The 15,785-nt window shown below is 40.1% G+C and overlaps 1 protein-coding gene across 1 annotated transcript; it reads left to right on the plus strand.

Annotated features, from left to right (window-relative positions):
- Nucleotides 1-5,520: 5,520 nt before the first annotated feature.
- Nucleotides 5,521-13,838, plus strand: PBK (PDZ binding kinase). The gene is made up of 8 exons (XM_070946932.1): nt 5,521-5,551; nt 6,096-6,170; nt 7,021-7,117; nt 7,770-7,912; nt 8,536-8,705; nt 8,797-8,926; nt 10,352-10,525; nt 13,252-13,838. Exons 1-8 carry the CDS (start codon nt 5,548-5,550, stop codon nt 13,455-13,457), a joined length of 999 nt encoding a protein of 332 aa, XP_070803033.1. The 5' UTR covers nt 5,521-5,547; the 3' UTR covers nt 13,458-13,838.
- The last annotated feature ends 1,947 nt before the right edge of the window (nt 13,839-15,785 follow it).

Genomic DNA, 15,785 nt, shown 5'->3' on the forward strand with positions numbered 1-15,785 from the left:
CGCTCGTTCTGCCCGGCTTCGAGAATAACAGGGGAAGAGGAGGAACTCCCCCCACCCCCACCCCGCTCCAACCCCTCGCCGGATTCCGTACTTCGCTGCTCCTCCTCCCGCGTAGCAGCTCCAGATCAGCCCATCCGTGACGTCACCGAATGTCTCTTTTTTCCCCCCCTCCCTCTCTCTCTCTCTCTCTCTCCTCCCCGGCGTGCCGCCATCTCGGATGAAGCTGAGGAGCTGGGATTGGTTGTGGCGCTGCCTGTGTGTCAGGCATTCCCCTTCCAGCCTTCTTCTGCGCTTCTTTTTGAAAAGTAGCCTGCTTTCGCTGTACCGCTGGGATTTGAAAATTGTATTTATTGGGCGGTTTATATCATAAAATCATAGGTTTGGAAGGCACCTTCAAAGTATTGTCTTTATTCCTCGAATGTATTTGCAACTGAATACATTCCTGACTTTTTCTACCCCTCCCCCGTTTCCTCGTTCGCTTCCTGATAAGCGCAGTCTTTCCCACCTGTTCTGCCTAGATTCCTCAAAACATCTAATTGGTCCACCGAACACTATTATATGCGGATTTGTTGATAGGCTAATAAGCATGTAGGAAGTTAGCACCCACCCCTTTCCTAGAAGAATGAAATATTTTAGGAAATATTAAAAAGGCAGAATATTATGTTTCCCTGTGAAGGGAAACAATAATAAGGATATAATAAATAATACTAGAATATGATATACTGGTATACTAGATTCTGTATCCATTAGGTTCCTGTAATACATATATGCCTTTATATTTGTATCTCCTGTAACAAACATATTCTGTTATTAGGCCTGTAATGTATCTGGTATTTGTCAAACATGTGTCCCTGCCATTTGACCTGAACCCATATCAATCTTCTCCCTGTTTTTTTCTTGTGCCATCTAAGAGCATGGTACGTATCTCCAAGGGATAATTTACAACTCAGTCCTAATTTATGTTGATCTGGATAGACTCCTACTTTCCAGGGCCAGGGGGCCAAAGTGGCCAATTAAGTAAACAAAGAAATGCTCAAAATGACTAATTGGGAAGTTTCTATTCCCCCTTGCAGGGCAACAAGGAATGCACGGGCCTGGATTGGGAGGCCAGAGTTGGGTACTAAACTGACGTCTCTGAGGGTATAAAAGGACGCCATACCTTCCCCAAAGTGTGGCTATCTCCTTGCATGCATTGTATCTGTATGTTCTGGATATAGTTCCACCCAGTATTTTGTTTTTGGCCATAAATAAAATCTGTTTTTTTGCAAGCCTCGTCCTGAGTCTCTCTCTTTGGCATTCTGGTGACTCAAGTGTATTTTGGGACCTTACACCTGTATGAGAAATGGAGAAGCATGTTTTAAAGACAAAGCAGCTCCCACATTCCTGCCCCCACCCTTTGTCAATGGGCCAGAGGCAGAAACTCAATCTTTGTCAATGGACCATCATCTGCAACACAATAGGACCCATTTAGCACCAGAAACTCACCACATGGCACCTGGGAAGATTACATCAGCCAGCAAAGCTAGCTAAGACCCCTACCCCCTGGGAGTCTGACAACTAATCAGAATACTCTTTCTGGGCCCCACGAAGTTCAAAGCCAGAGAGGGCATAAAACCTGGGGACTCACAGCATATTGCCCCTTTTCTGTTTAGGAACTCAAACCATGTGATCCTATCCACCATTAAACCATCTTCCCAAGCAGTCTCCATGTTTCTAGTGTCTTTTTCCCCACTTGGAGCTGAACCCAGAAGGATATTTCTTCCTACAAGCATGAGACCCAATTTTTGTGTTTTGCTCTACAGTACAGTAATTGAACCCACTTCAGTTTTTTTTTTAATGGGAATCCTTCATTTCCTATAATTATAGTATCCGCATGGTGTTTGTGGGAGTTTGTGTCTGCATGATCCTAATAGGCTGGCTGAACGTTGGAAATGTACGCTATAATTAACTAATGTTTCTTTTACTGAAAAGACAATTTTATAATGAACTGTTAACTGCACAAGTTGGCTTTATAAAATCTGCTATTTTATCAGTTGACTTGTGACTCAGTGTATTATTCTGTGACTTGAGCCCAAAACTGCATAGATGGTGGGGTTAAATATTGGGGGTAGAAATGAACATGTTTGTGTTGCTAGACAAAATGTCTAACAATCATTCTGCTTCTACTGGTCCAGTACTCTTCGACATCTTAATAAATGATTTTGGGGGGGGGTGTTTAGAAGAGGAATTTATCAAATTTGCAGACAATACCAAGCTGGTGGGAATAGTCAACACAAGATAGGCTCAAGATACAGAAGCATTTAGATAGACTTGAATACTGGGCCCTATTGAACAAAATTCAATTCACCGACGAGAAAGGTAAGGTCTTACATTTAGGCAAGAAAAATAAAATGCACAGGTATAGAATAGATAGTACCTGGCTCAATGGTAGTGACAGAGGGATCTAGGTGTCCTAGTGGACAATCACTTAAATGTGAGCCAGAAGTGTACTGCAGCTGCCAAAAAAGCCAATGCCGTCCTAGGCTGCATCAATAGAGGAATAGTGTCAAAATCAGTGAAGTGCCAAAGCACTGCTTTATACAGCACTGGTAAGACCACACTTGGAATATTGTGTCCAGTTTAGTGGTGCTATTCAGCCGGTTCTATCTAGTTTGGGCAAACCAGTAGCAGCTGCGGGAAGCTCCGCCCACCCACCTGGATGTCATCATATTCCATTTTTGATGCTCTGCGCATGTGCGCACTCCCATTTGCGAACCGGTAGCAAAGGTAAGTGAATACCACCCCTGGTCCAGTTCTGGTCACCACAGTACAAAAAAGATGTTGAAACTTTATAAAGAATGAAGAGCCTCAAAGATAAGGGATCTGGTTGCTAAACCATACAATGAATAGTTGTGGGAACTAGATATGTCTAACAAAAAGAAGGACTAGGGGTGACATGATAGCAATTTTCCAATACTTGAAGGACTGTCACAGAGAAGAGTGGGTCAACCTATTCTCCAAAGCACCTCAGAGCAGGACAAGAAGTAATGCGTGGAAAATTATTAAAGAGAGATCCAATCTAGAATTGAGGAGAAATTTTCTGGCAGTGAGAACAATCAGTGCAACGACTTGCTTCCAGAACTCAGTGCTCCAACACTAAAGTTTTTCAAGAAGAGGTTAGATAGCTGTTTGACCGAAATGGTATAGGGCAGGGGTGTTAAACTGGTGGCTGGCAGACAGGATCATCACTCCCTGGCCATGCCCACCCCCGGTTTAGCAAAGGGGAAAAAAGTTGCGATACGTCACGTGACACCATGAGTTTGACACCCCTGGTATAGAGTCTCTTGCCTGAGCAAGGGTTTGAACTAGAAGATCTCCAAAGTCCTTTTCAACCCTGTTATTTTATGTTCTATATTCTACTTTTTGATAAAATTAGTACAACTTCTTTGAAAGCAGTGGGATTGAAATGCAAGATTGACCTCACAACATCAGATTAAACCTATTACAACTTCAGGTGGTAATACACTTATGATAGTACACTTTCAAACATTTTGACTGCCAGATTTAACCGGATCTACTGAATGATTTGCTAATTCAAACTAGACACTAAGAATGTAAATCATTTATTACAGTGGACATACAATACAGCTATGTATGACATTGACTCTCCATCACCCCTGAGGATTTCATGGATGTGGTTTGACATAGAATAGAATAGAATAGAATAGAATAGAATAGAATAGAATAGAATAGAACCGTGATGGCGAACCTATGGCACGGGTGCCACAGGTGGCACACGGAGCCATATCTGTGGGCACACAAGCATTGCCCTACCTCAGTCCAGTGTGCATGTGCGTGCTGGCCAGCTGATTTTCAGGCCTTCCGGGCCCACCGGAAGTTGGGAAACTGGCTGTTTCCGGCTTCCGGAAGGCCTCTGGGGGAGATGGGGAAGGTTGTTTTTGCCCTCCCCAGGCTCCTAGAAAGCCTCTGGAGCCCGGGGAGGGCAAAAAATGGGCCTACCGGGCCCACTGTGCCATCATGTGCCAAAAACAGTGGGAGAGCGGGAGGGGGTCATGCGTGCATGCATGGGGGGATGGGGCGCATTGAATTATGGGTATGGGCACATGCACGCGCAATCCCCCCACTTTGCCCGCTTTTGGCACGCAACGGCAAAAAGGTTCGCCATCACTGGAATAGAATAACAGAGTTGGAAAGGACCTTGGAGGTCTTCTAGTCCAACTCCCTGGCCAGGCAGGAAACTCTATACCACTTCAGACAAATGGTTATCCAACATCTTCTTAAAAATTTCCAGTGTTGGGGCATTCACAACTTCTGTAGGCAAGTTGTTCCACTGATTAATTGTTCTAACTGTCAGGAAATATCTCCTTAGTTCTAAATTGCTTCTCTCTATGATTAGTTTCCACCCATTGCTTCTTGTTCTACCCTCAGGTGCTTTGAAGAATAGTGCTGAAGTGTTTGATGCTCCTTCCGTGTTTTTTTAGACTTCCCATTCCAGCCAATAACCTTGGCGTGGGGGGGGGGGTGTCTCATGCAAATATTAACCCGTCTTTCTCCCCTTAGCCTTTTCGAATTGGTACTGCCATTTACTATTTTATATGTCGCCCATCTCACCAATAAAGCTATTTAGCTCGGTTGTAGTGAGTAAACCAGCCCAAAATCATAACGAGATTTGTTTTCCTAGTCCTGGTGCTTTCTTGATCCGTCTCCGTTAGCAACCTGTAACTGTTCTAGGATAATAAAAAAAAATATATTTTTTAATTTTTATTATTTATTATCTATTTCTGCTTGTTATTTGTTATAAACTCTGTTATCCTGGGATAGTTCATTAAGAGAAGTTTAGATATTATAAGACAGAGGTATAAATTAATTGTTATTGAACCAGATAATAGAATTGGCTTTGGTAGTAATGGGTGGAGAAATGTATCCTGTTTTTAATTTTTAAATTTCATAATGATACTGGAGGCTCAGAAAAGAACAGATGATTTGCTTTCTGAAAGTTGAACTATCAAAGGAAAGCTATTTTAAAATGTCTGATTTATTTGGCAGGTAAAAAAAATGCCCAAAGTGCTTCACATAGGGACTGAGGCCTAATTGGTACTGCCATTTATTATTTTATATGCCGCCCATCTCACCAATAAAGCTATTTAGCTCGGTTGTAGTGAGTAAACCAGCCCGAAATCATATGAGATTTGTTTTCCTATCCCTGGTGCTTTCTTGATCCGTCTCCGTTAGCAACCCGTAACTGTTCTAGGATAATAATAATAAAAAAAAATCTAGGACAGTAATCTTCCGGCCCATCAGTCCACTCCATCTTGCTGCTGAAATCCAGCTTCTCGTTCCGCCGGCGACTCCCCTTTTCCGAGAACGCGCCGGCTGCCCCCAAGAGAAGAGAATCTAGCCACGCCTCGAATTCGCCCGCTGCGTGTCCCGTACCTCCAATTGGTCCGTTCCGCTTTGCCCCGCCCCCGCTTAACGTTCTGTTGACGCAAGCGCCAGCAGAGATTCAAACGGTGGCGGAAACTGCCGCGGTGGTTGAGGCTGAGTTGTATGGGTGAGTGTCTTCTCGTTAAGGGTGGCGCGTCTTCTCCCGTGAGATTTTTTTTTTTTATCCCTGTCTCTTACCCTGCGATGTCTGCCGTGAAAGCCTGGGCTTCTGCACGCGCTCAATTGGATGCTCCCTCTTGGGAAGAGGGAAACTCTGACTCTTAACGGTCTAAGACAGTGTTTCTCAACCTTGGTAGCTTGAAGATGGGTGGACTTCAACTCCCAGAATCCCCCAGCCAGCAGCGCTGGCTGGGGGATTCTGGGAGTTGAAGTCCACCCATCTTCAAGCTTCCAAGGTTGAGAAACACTGGTCTAAGACGAGGGAGCATCACCGCTGCTTTCTCCAATCTGCAGACCCTTAAGTTATTAAGTTATTTGATATATTTTATACTGTTTCTTACTATTAATGCAGAACTAATTTTACCTCGAGGCTCCCTAAGCAAACTTCAGCAGGCGAGTGACAGACATCTGCTTTAATCCGCATTTGTGCATTGAGCGGGCTTCCAGTTCTTTGAATTACATTTGAAAAATTTCCCCACTTTTTCCTGCAGAGACATCCTTAGCCATGGCTGCGGAAGCTGCTTTCAAGACTCCTAGTAAACTAGACGGAACAAGGAGGAGATCCGGTGAGGCTGTTCTTGGTGAAGATAATGGGGGAAACTTGAGAGCCTTTGGTTAATTTAACTTTATAAATTGATCGATTTCTAGTTATAAGCGATCAAACGTATTAGGAAAAGTTGGGTAAAAATCTTTTAGATTCAGAGCAAGATTTTTGTGTTGGAAAAATATGGCAGTACATGACTTAAAGGTGAATGTAGCTCTTGGCACACAATATTTCCCTTTGCATAAGTGAAGTGCTGAAACTGATTTGTACTGGGGGAAAATCTATGGCACAAAATGTCTACAAGAAAGTGGTAACTTAGTTCCCACCAGCAACACATATGGCTGTTGGCAGAGGAGGATGCAATGAATGTTTATTCTAAAACGTGAGAGTGATGGGTTTGGGGAGGGAATAAATTTGTAAACTTTCTCTAAATGCTCTTAAATGCTTCTTATTCAAATGTAGCAGACAAAAGGTTTTAGTATAATTTATTTTTAAATATAAATGTTTTCATATTTGGGAGAGAATAACTTTTTTATGTATATGATCATGTTTCCATAGCCACCATTTTATGAATCACTCTGCTTCATGATAGTGAATTTGAAGAGTCCAAATTGCCTGATATATAGTTGAAATTGAAATAGGTTTCTTAAAAAACAAAACAAAGCTATAGGACAGATCCTTCAGCACATCCCTAAAGAGAGAGAAAAGCACTATGACATCTCAACATATAAAAAATTCAAAGAGTTTTCATCAGATTGTGCAAGAAACACTTGATAAAGTCGTATCTTGGTTACTGAGTTAGACAAACCTTTCTTGCAATTATAATAAAAATTATGTCATATACCATAAACAGCATGTGTTTTTCAATATAGGACAAAGTACTTCTTCATCTACACTATCTATTCCAGCTTCTCCCTTCATGCGAAAACTGGGATATGGAACTGGTGTCAATGTTTATCTTATGAAACGGTATGTTATCTTAATTGGTGTATTCCAACATATTGAGATTTCTAAAACATCACCACATAGGTCATTTAGCAAAGTTGGAAAAAATGAGTGATTTAATTCAGAGCCTACTAATTGGTTGTTACAAGCATAGTAAATCTGGATTTATCTGAAGCGTCAAATTGTCTTATGTCTGCTCTGCATCTCTGATATGATAGTCTGAGTTATTCCTGCTTTCTGCTTGTTATTTGTTATAAACTCTGTTATCCTGGGATAGCTCATTAAGAGAAGTTTAGATATTATGAGACAGAGGTATAAATTAATTATTGTTATTGAACCAGATAATAGAATTGGCTTTGGTAGTAATGGGTGGAGAAATATATCCTGTTTTTAATTTTAAATTTCATAATGATACTGGAGGCTCAGAAAAGAACAGATGATTTGCTTTCTGAAAGTTGAACTATCAAAGGAAAGCTATTTTAAAATGTCTGATTTATTTGGCAGGTAAAAAATGCCCAAAGTGCTTCACATAGGGACTGAGACCTAATTCTCAGCAATGGTTGCTGATTGCTGTCTGAACTATGCTAAAATAATGGAAATGGTATTTCGTATACAGCACTCTTAGCAGCTTAGTTTATTTAAACCCACATTTTTAACTAAAGTCCTTTTTTTCTAGGTCTCCCAGAGGGATGTCTTGCTCTCCCTGGGCTGTAAAAAAAATAAATACCAAATGTAATTCCAGCCAGCAAAGTATTTATCAAAAGAGACTGAATGAAGAAGCTAGTATTCTACAAAACCTTCATCACCCAAACATTGTGGGTAAGATTAAGTGGGGAAAGTGGAAGATACTTATTCATATTTGTGAGCCTTTTTAGTTGATGTTTCCATGGCTCCAGCTCGCTAAATATAGGGAAATGTCCTCAAGTAGACATAAGCAAACTGTACTGATGTAAATGACAAGTCCTACTACGAATGAAGGCAAATATACATGTCCCAGAATAATGTTGCAGAATCAATCTGGGCCAGTCACCGAGATTAGAGGTTTAGTCTTCTGAGCTTTCAGACTTTGGAAGCCACACCCAACCAAGCACCACATAAATACTACTTATAGACTAGCCCAAAACACACATTCCAGTAGAGAGAAGTTCCCTGAGGATGGGTTCCAGCACGAGGCCAAAAACTTGGAAGACTAAACCTCTGGTCCTGGTGACCAATCCAGATTGGATCATCCTACTGTTTGATTAGCCTTTCTTAGGTACCATGGGAGCTTTTTTGAAGCTCCTTCAGCATTATTTAAGAATAAATACTTAGACTGAAAAATATTTGGAGAATTATAAAAAGTATCCTGGCCCAATTTAAAGTTTGAATTACCCTGGGAATAATATAATAAATGGAAGGTTGCCCCTGGGGACACTGACAAATGCTAAGTATGTGTTTTGAAGGGTTTCGTGCATTTGCTAAAGCCAAGGATGGAAGTATGTGTCTTGCTATGGAATATGGTGGGGAGAAGTCCCTGAATGACTTGATTGAAGAAAGAAATGAAAAACACAAGAAACCTTTTCCAGCTGCCACCATTCTCAAAGTTGCACTGCACATGGCAAGAGGCTTGAAGGTAGGCTGAATAAATTGAATATGACACTTCAATGTGAACCTTCAAGGGCTGATCAGTAAAGTTTACAATACCCTTCTCTTTTGATTTTCAGTATCTTCACAATGACAAGAAATTGCTTCATGGTGACATAAAATCTTCTAATGTTGTCATTAAAGGTGACTTTGAATCAATAAAGATTTGTGATGTGGGTGTCTCCTTGCCTCTAGATGAAAATATGATGGGTATGTTGAATATTTAGTGTTCCTTTATTTTCTTTCACTGAAAATCAGCTTCAGTTCTTATATCTGTGTACTGTGTACTATATTGGGAAATTTGCTATGATGGTCATCAGTCAACCTTCTTGCCACACTGCTGAATCCTTAAAGGAATTATGTTGTTAAGAGTCAGAGCTACTTTTGTGATCTGTTTTACAATGGACAATAAACAATTTGGCCACCCTCATTTGGAAATAAACCAGAGCTGCTATGCCCATTTCATGTATATTTCTTATACCTGAAGGGAAAGCAAAATACTTGAGATTATCTATGTGTGAAATCTATATATATAAAAGTGAAAACCATTCACACCATAATCACGAAATCTCCAGAACCATAAAGCCTACATACTTGAAATTTGCCATGTATGTTCCTCTTGGCTTCTAGGTGCTCACTAAGAAAGGATTTTTCAAAATGACCATCAGAGCATTAATATTTCCTATATTGTGATTAACACGTTCTGATGCTAAGTTCTACTCTCCCTCCCCATCTGAAAAGAAATCTGTTCCAAATGCAAAACACAAGCAGAGGAGAGGAGTTTCACTTTCAATTTTACTTTCACAGCAGCAACCAGGGGATAGAATACTGGAGGCCTCTGTGTGGCAAGGCTGAGGGAGAGAAGGGGAGAGGAGAGGCCAATCGTAACTACTCATTAATTTTCAAGCTGTGTCGATTTATCAAGCCCGATCAGATAGTTTCATAGTGAAGCATGGGTATCCAGCTGATATAGAAATATTTTTGAATATTGATTCTCTGAAGTTTCTCAACTTCTTAAACTAGAAAAGCAAAAAATGGACTCAAAACAATGCAGTTCTTTCGGGACAAGAATGTAAAATAAATATTCTATGTAAATTGAGGAACTGGGATTGTAATATTTCTCTTGTTTCCCAGTGCCAAAATCCCTTTTCTTGGCTGCTACCAACTGCTGGGGCACATAGATCTTTACAGGAAGCAGGAAGAGAAATTCTCATTCTAATGTTCTAATTTACTTGTCATGTGGAAAAGGAATGCAATAGAATGTGGCTATACAAGATTCCTTTGGAAGTATTTCGATGGATATGAAAACCTGTACAGTACTGGGAATAGAGTTGTACATGCTACAGAATTTCCTCCAATCACTTGCTTGTGCATTGGGCAGTTTTATAAATTAGTTGGATAAATAAATTAGAACTCTTGCTCATCACAGTTGTGGCTATCAAGATTTTACCAAATTGCTTGCCTTTAAGGAATTTTAGAAATGAAAGGATTCATATTCTTTTCATAATGGTTACTATGACACTAACTGCACTTGACTTTCTTTTCCTTGGTTTTTACAGCTGTTTATCTTTGCTTCTTGAGAGAATTTCACTAAACCCTGAATTTGATTTGTAACTATAATTTGTTTTTGTTTAGTGAGTGATCCAGAAGCTGAGTACATTGGCACTGAGCCCTGGAAACCCAAAGAAGCTCTAGAAAAAGATGGTATTATCACTGACAAAGCTGACATCTTTTCATTTGGTCTGACTTTGTGGGAGATGATGACACTTTCCATACCTCACCTGAATCTGCTTGGAGAGGATGATGATGGTGCGTCTAAATATTCTTGATTTGGCAAGTGGGATGGTGGGGTAACTTAATTTTATTTTTTATTTTAGTCTCAGGTCTGCATTCACATAGTGATGACATCATTGGAATAGGTGGGATGCATAAGATGTGGGATGCAGAATGTGTTACATTTAGCAGAACCTTCTTTTTACATCCATATAAAAGTGGCCAATTTGACCTTCAGGGAAAAACAAAATGGGACAACAGAGCTACCTGCATCTTACAAATTGCTCAATCAGTGAATTTGCTGAAGTTAGCTGCTGAACCAAATCTTGGGGTGATTTCAGGCATTGGACTTAGGCCAAATATGTTAGAAGTATAATCCAGCACTGAATTTTTTAAAAAGAATGTAAGGAAATGTGGAAATGATACTGTAGTCTTCCAAAATATTTTAAGTTTCATTTACTACAATTTATAGTCTGCCTTTCTGTCAACTTGGCAATCAAGAATAATAGCAAAATAATAATAATATAAATGTGTAAATGGCTATGGAGATTCTCAGTCATCCAGGTCATGGTTGTCCCTTTCCAAGAGGCAACTAGACTTTCTTGTTTTTATTTGAAGACATTTTGCTTCTCATCCGAGAAGCTTCTTCAGCTCTGACTGGGTGGTGGGGAGTAGAAGGATTTATATTCTTTGCAATCAGGTTATCACTCTTCAAATGCAGATGGACTGCTTGTCCCATTGGGACAAGTCAGCAGTTTACCTCTCTTAAACCAGTGGTCTTCTCTGCCCAGAATGTGGACTTTGCTGTCTTCAAAAAAATGACCCTTATGCTTTCAGATGCAGATGGACTGCTTGTCCCATTGGGACAAGATTCAGCACTCCATCTGCATTTGAAAGCACAAAGATCACTTTTTTGAAGACAGCAAAGTCCACATTCTAGGCAGAGAAGACTACTGGCTTAAAAGAGGGGTCAAACAGGCCATCTACGGTATTTTAAAATTGAACAGCCTTCTCAACAGGAAAAGGGAGGAATATGACACCTATCTCCACCACTTATCTTTTGTTTACAACAAGAGTCCTTTCAGCAGTCCCAAGATGGTTCCGCATCCATTTGTATTCTGATTCAGGTGACCCTGAGGGTATAGATAAATCCTCAAGTGGCCTCAATTAATCCCAGCTAACAACCATCTTCAGAGTAATAATGACCAGATGCAAAAAATATAAATTCTTTTATTCCCCATCATTCAGTCAGAACTAAAGAAACTTCTTGGATGAGAAATTTTCAAGAAAAAAACCCTAAGAAATTCCAGTTGCCATTTGAAAAGCACCTTTGGGACTTGACTAAAAAGGGAAGTTCTCTTAGAAACTGAATGTAATTGGAAGGAACATGGGGAAATACCCAGTTCTGTGTCCATGACAACTACTTTAGTAAGTGAAAGCATCTTTAAGAGGACCTTGTTCTTAATGTCCAGAAAGACTCCTATTAAAATCAGATTCGCGCTTATTGCCTTTTTTTGATAAAAGCTCAAGATTATCCATCTGAATTTCATTTTACTTACACAAGAATCCTGTAAGATTAATGAGAGCAGGTGGCTATCACAAGTAGGAGGGCCTTTGCACAGCTTTGTCTTTGTGCCAACTAGCACTCATTTCTGGATCAGCAAGATGTGCTTACGGTCACTTATTCCCCAGTTATCTCCAGATTGGACTACTACAATGTGCTCTGCTTGGGGCTGCTCTTGAAGAGCATCCAGAAGCTTCAAACGGTACAGAATGCATTGGCACAGAATGCTCGTAGAACAGTGCATGTTTCACCTCTGCTCTACAAGCTACACTGGTTGTCAATTTGCCTCCAGGTCTGATTCATGGTGCTAATTTTAAAAACTCTTCATGACATGGGGCCAGGCTATCTGAAGGACCACCTTTCCCCACATACATCAGCTTGCCCCATCAGATTTTGCAAAGAAGGCATGGCATAGATACCATCAACCAGGGATCCACATTTGTTGGGTCCCAGGAGATGTGCCTTCTCTGCCGTGATGCCCGCCTTATGGAACATCCTTCCTCCTAAAATTAGATTGACTGCATGCCTTTTGAAATTCTGTAAGGCCCTCAAGACTTGGTTATGTAACTAGGTGTGGGGCTTCCACAGAACTGGAAACTTGGCGAGATTGGCTCCATTGTTGAGCGGGCCATTTTTAAATTTCCCCTCCACTTGACTGAATTTGGGATTGTTAGAATATTACATTTTCATATATTTATATTCAGTTTTTATCTATTGTGTGCTGCCCAGAGTTACCTTTAATGAAATGGGCAACTATATACCGTATTTTTCGGAGCATAAGAGGCACTTTTTTCCCCCTAAAAGAGGGTGGAAATGTTGGTGCATTTTATACACGGAATACAGCCATTTTTGGCCTCCTGAAGCCCCGCCCTGCTCGTCCCATTTTTGTGAAAAACAGGGTGCGCAGAGGGTTTGGGAGGCCTGCAGAGTGCTCCTTGGGGCTGGGGAGGGCAAAAAAAAAAATTGTTTTTTTACTTACCTCTTCGAAATCTTAGTGCGTCTTATTGTCTGAAAAATACGGTAAATTTAATTTAGGAGAGCTCTCTGATCAAGAGGAGACCCAAACACCAGTCACCAGGAAATCAGCAATCAGTACTGTTTCTGGGCTAGTTTGAATGTTGAATATAATTATTTTCTCTTAGCAATTTGTGATGGCTTCTTGAAAATGGCTTTTGACCCATTTCTCATGTAATTCTAGATGCTTCTTTTGATGAAGATGACTTTGATGATGATGCCTATTATGCAGTGCTTGGAACTCGACCACCCCTCAATATGGAAGAGTTGGGCCCTTCATATCAAAGAGCTGTTGAGCTTTTCTCCTTGTGTACTATGGAAGATCCAAGACACCGTCCTGCAGCAGCACAAATTTTGGATGTTTTGGAGTCGGAAGAGTTCATACATTAGCCAACCCAAATTGACTCCGGCACCATATGGCAGCTTCTCCGTACTCTTCTAGAAATGTTTGTAGTTTTGTTACATGAGAATATTCAATACTTAGTTTCGAGTTCAAATGTATTTAAGATTAAGTGGCTGTTTTAAACTATTTAAAATTGCCAGATTATTTTTTTTAGGTCAGATAAATTATTTCAAACAGTACCTTTTGTTTTCTTATTGATAAACTGCTTTGAGAACATGTAGATAAGGATGACTAATTTAGTATTAATATAAATGATTTGGTTGGAAGTGACCAAGTCCTCCAACTTCTGTTGTGTTCTAGGTAAGTCACATCAACTGAATGTTACTCAGACCTAGTATTCATAACATGAGAATTTGCTGTTCATTCAGAAAATGGCTACACATAATGTAAAGGTCAAATGTTTTTTTTCCCAAATGCTCAGCAATAAATTACTGCTTTTGAGTGATGTTATCTATTGCCCAAATTACTGAAATTTTTTTAAAGTGATCCTAACCATTTGCAGCAGTTTTGGTCTGTTGAGCGGAATGAGGAATATGCTTAGGGTTATTTTCTAAGGTCTACATTTCTTGTGGTATTTCAGGGGCTGCAATCCAACAATTATTTGGATTGCATTTCAGATTTGCTGGCACAGCAGAACAAAAAACTTGGAATGCTTTTGTTAATCCGGGTCTCAAACTGAATTCAGAAGAATCGGGAATGATTTCACAGGGCAAGTAAGATAGTGCTGGTGTCCTGCTCCTAACAATATATTCCTAGTGCCTTTCATTCCCTTTCTTTTGACTTTTCTTAGCTGACACCAATGCCCTTAATTTTTTTCTTTTACCTCCCACACCAGTTCACTTATGCCTGGAACAGTGTTTTGGTCTGAATCCAGAACAAAACTGTTTCATTTCATCCTATATATGAACCAAAGCATCCAAAATACACGTTTTTATTTATGTGCAAACCGTACGATGCTGTAATACATAGCTGAGTCATTCCTTATATAAATCCAAATTCTGTGTGAAGGGCAAAACCAGACTTTATTGGAATTACTGAGAAATTAAGGTAGAGATAAATTCTTGGACTAATGGAAGGTCTTGCCTTTTGTAGTTACAGCATACAGATTCAGAAATGTTTATATCTTTGAAATGTAGCTGTCAGGGTTCCAACAAATGCCCTAATTTGCAAGAACAGTTGCTATATATATAAGAACTCAAGTTTCCTTAGTGTAATGGGAATTGCATTGTCTACATTGACAGCATCAGTTAATAAAGAGTTCATTTTAACTTGTTTCCCAAATAAAGAATTGCACTGACGTTAGATCAAAAACTCTGAGTGCAGTGCTTTGAAAGAAGGGCTGTATCAGGGGTGAAATGCTCCCGGTTCAGACCGGATCGCCTGATCCGGTAGTGATGGTGGCAGGTGGTATGTAGAACCAGTAGCAAAAATCCCTGTGGCCACTCCCCCCCCGCCATGCCCAGTTTAGCCGAACAATCATCAGAGGCTTTTTTTTTTTTACTTTTAAAAGCATTTTTTCTACAACCTCTTCCGCCGAAAAAATGTTTTTAAAAGTTTTTTTAAAAAAAGCCTCTGATGATCATGCGGCTCAGCTAGGATCGTCAGACTTTTCAAACATTTTTTTGCAACCTCTTCGGCCGAAGAGGTTGTAGAAAAAATGCTTTGAAGTTTTTTTTTTTTTCCAAAAAATTTGGCCACGCTCACCCAGTCATATTACCACCACCCCCAAGCCACGCCCACAGAACCAGTAGTAACCAATTTTACATTTCACCCCTGGGCTGTATGTGTAGTTGAATAACAGTGTTATCGTGGGTACCTATAGAATCAGTCTGGCTATATGAATCAAATAAATTATGCCATAAACTAAGGGATGGCCACTTATGGAAGGATTTACTTTTACCAGAGGCTACTTGTTAAGATTTGGATGTATAGATTCCACAATTCTTTCATTTACGGTGTGCTAGCAGACAGCTTATTTTATGATCAAATGTGTATGAAGAACCCATTTGATCATAAAGGATTCAAAAGTGGAACTAGCAGGTCCACTTTTTATGCTTAACCAGAGATGATTGATTGGGACAGTATATAAATTTTGTAAACAGACATTCACTATTGCAGATACATACCAAAGAATGTTTAATACAGAAAAATATTTATTTGAGCAGGCTTGGTTCAACACTGTTTAGTGCAAGAATTGCAGTTGTCAGACATAGTCTACCCAACCTGCAGTCGCCTCTAACACTTTCAAAGCGAGTTTCAGCAGTGTGCTTCCATGAACAGGTGCAAAAATCATTTTAAAATATTAGTTCATAGCA

The sequence above is a fragment of the Pituophis catenifer genome, unplaced genomic scaffold (genome assembly GCF_029215685.1).
Source record: "Pituophis catenifer annectens isolate HBS135680 unplaced genomic scaffold, rPitCat1.0.hap2 SCAF_1, whole genome shotgun sequence".
NCBI lineage: Eukaryota > Metazoa > Chordata > Lepidosauria > Squamata > Colubridae > Pituophis > Pituophis catenifer.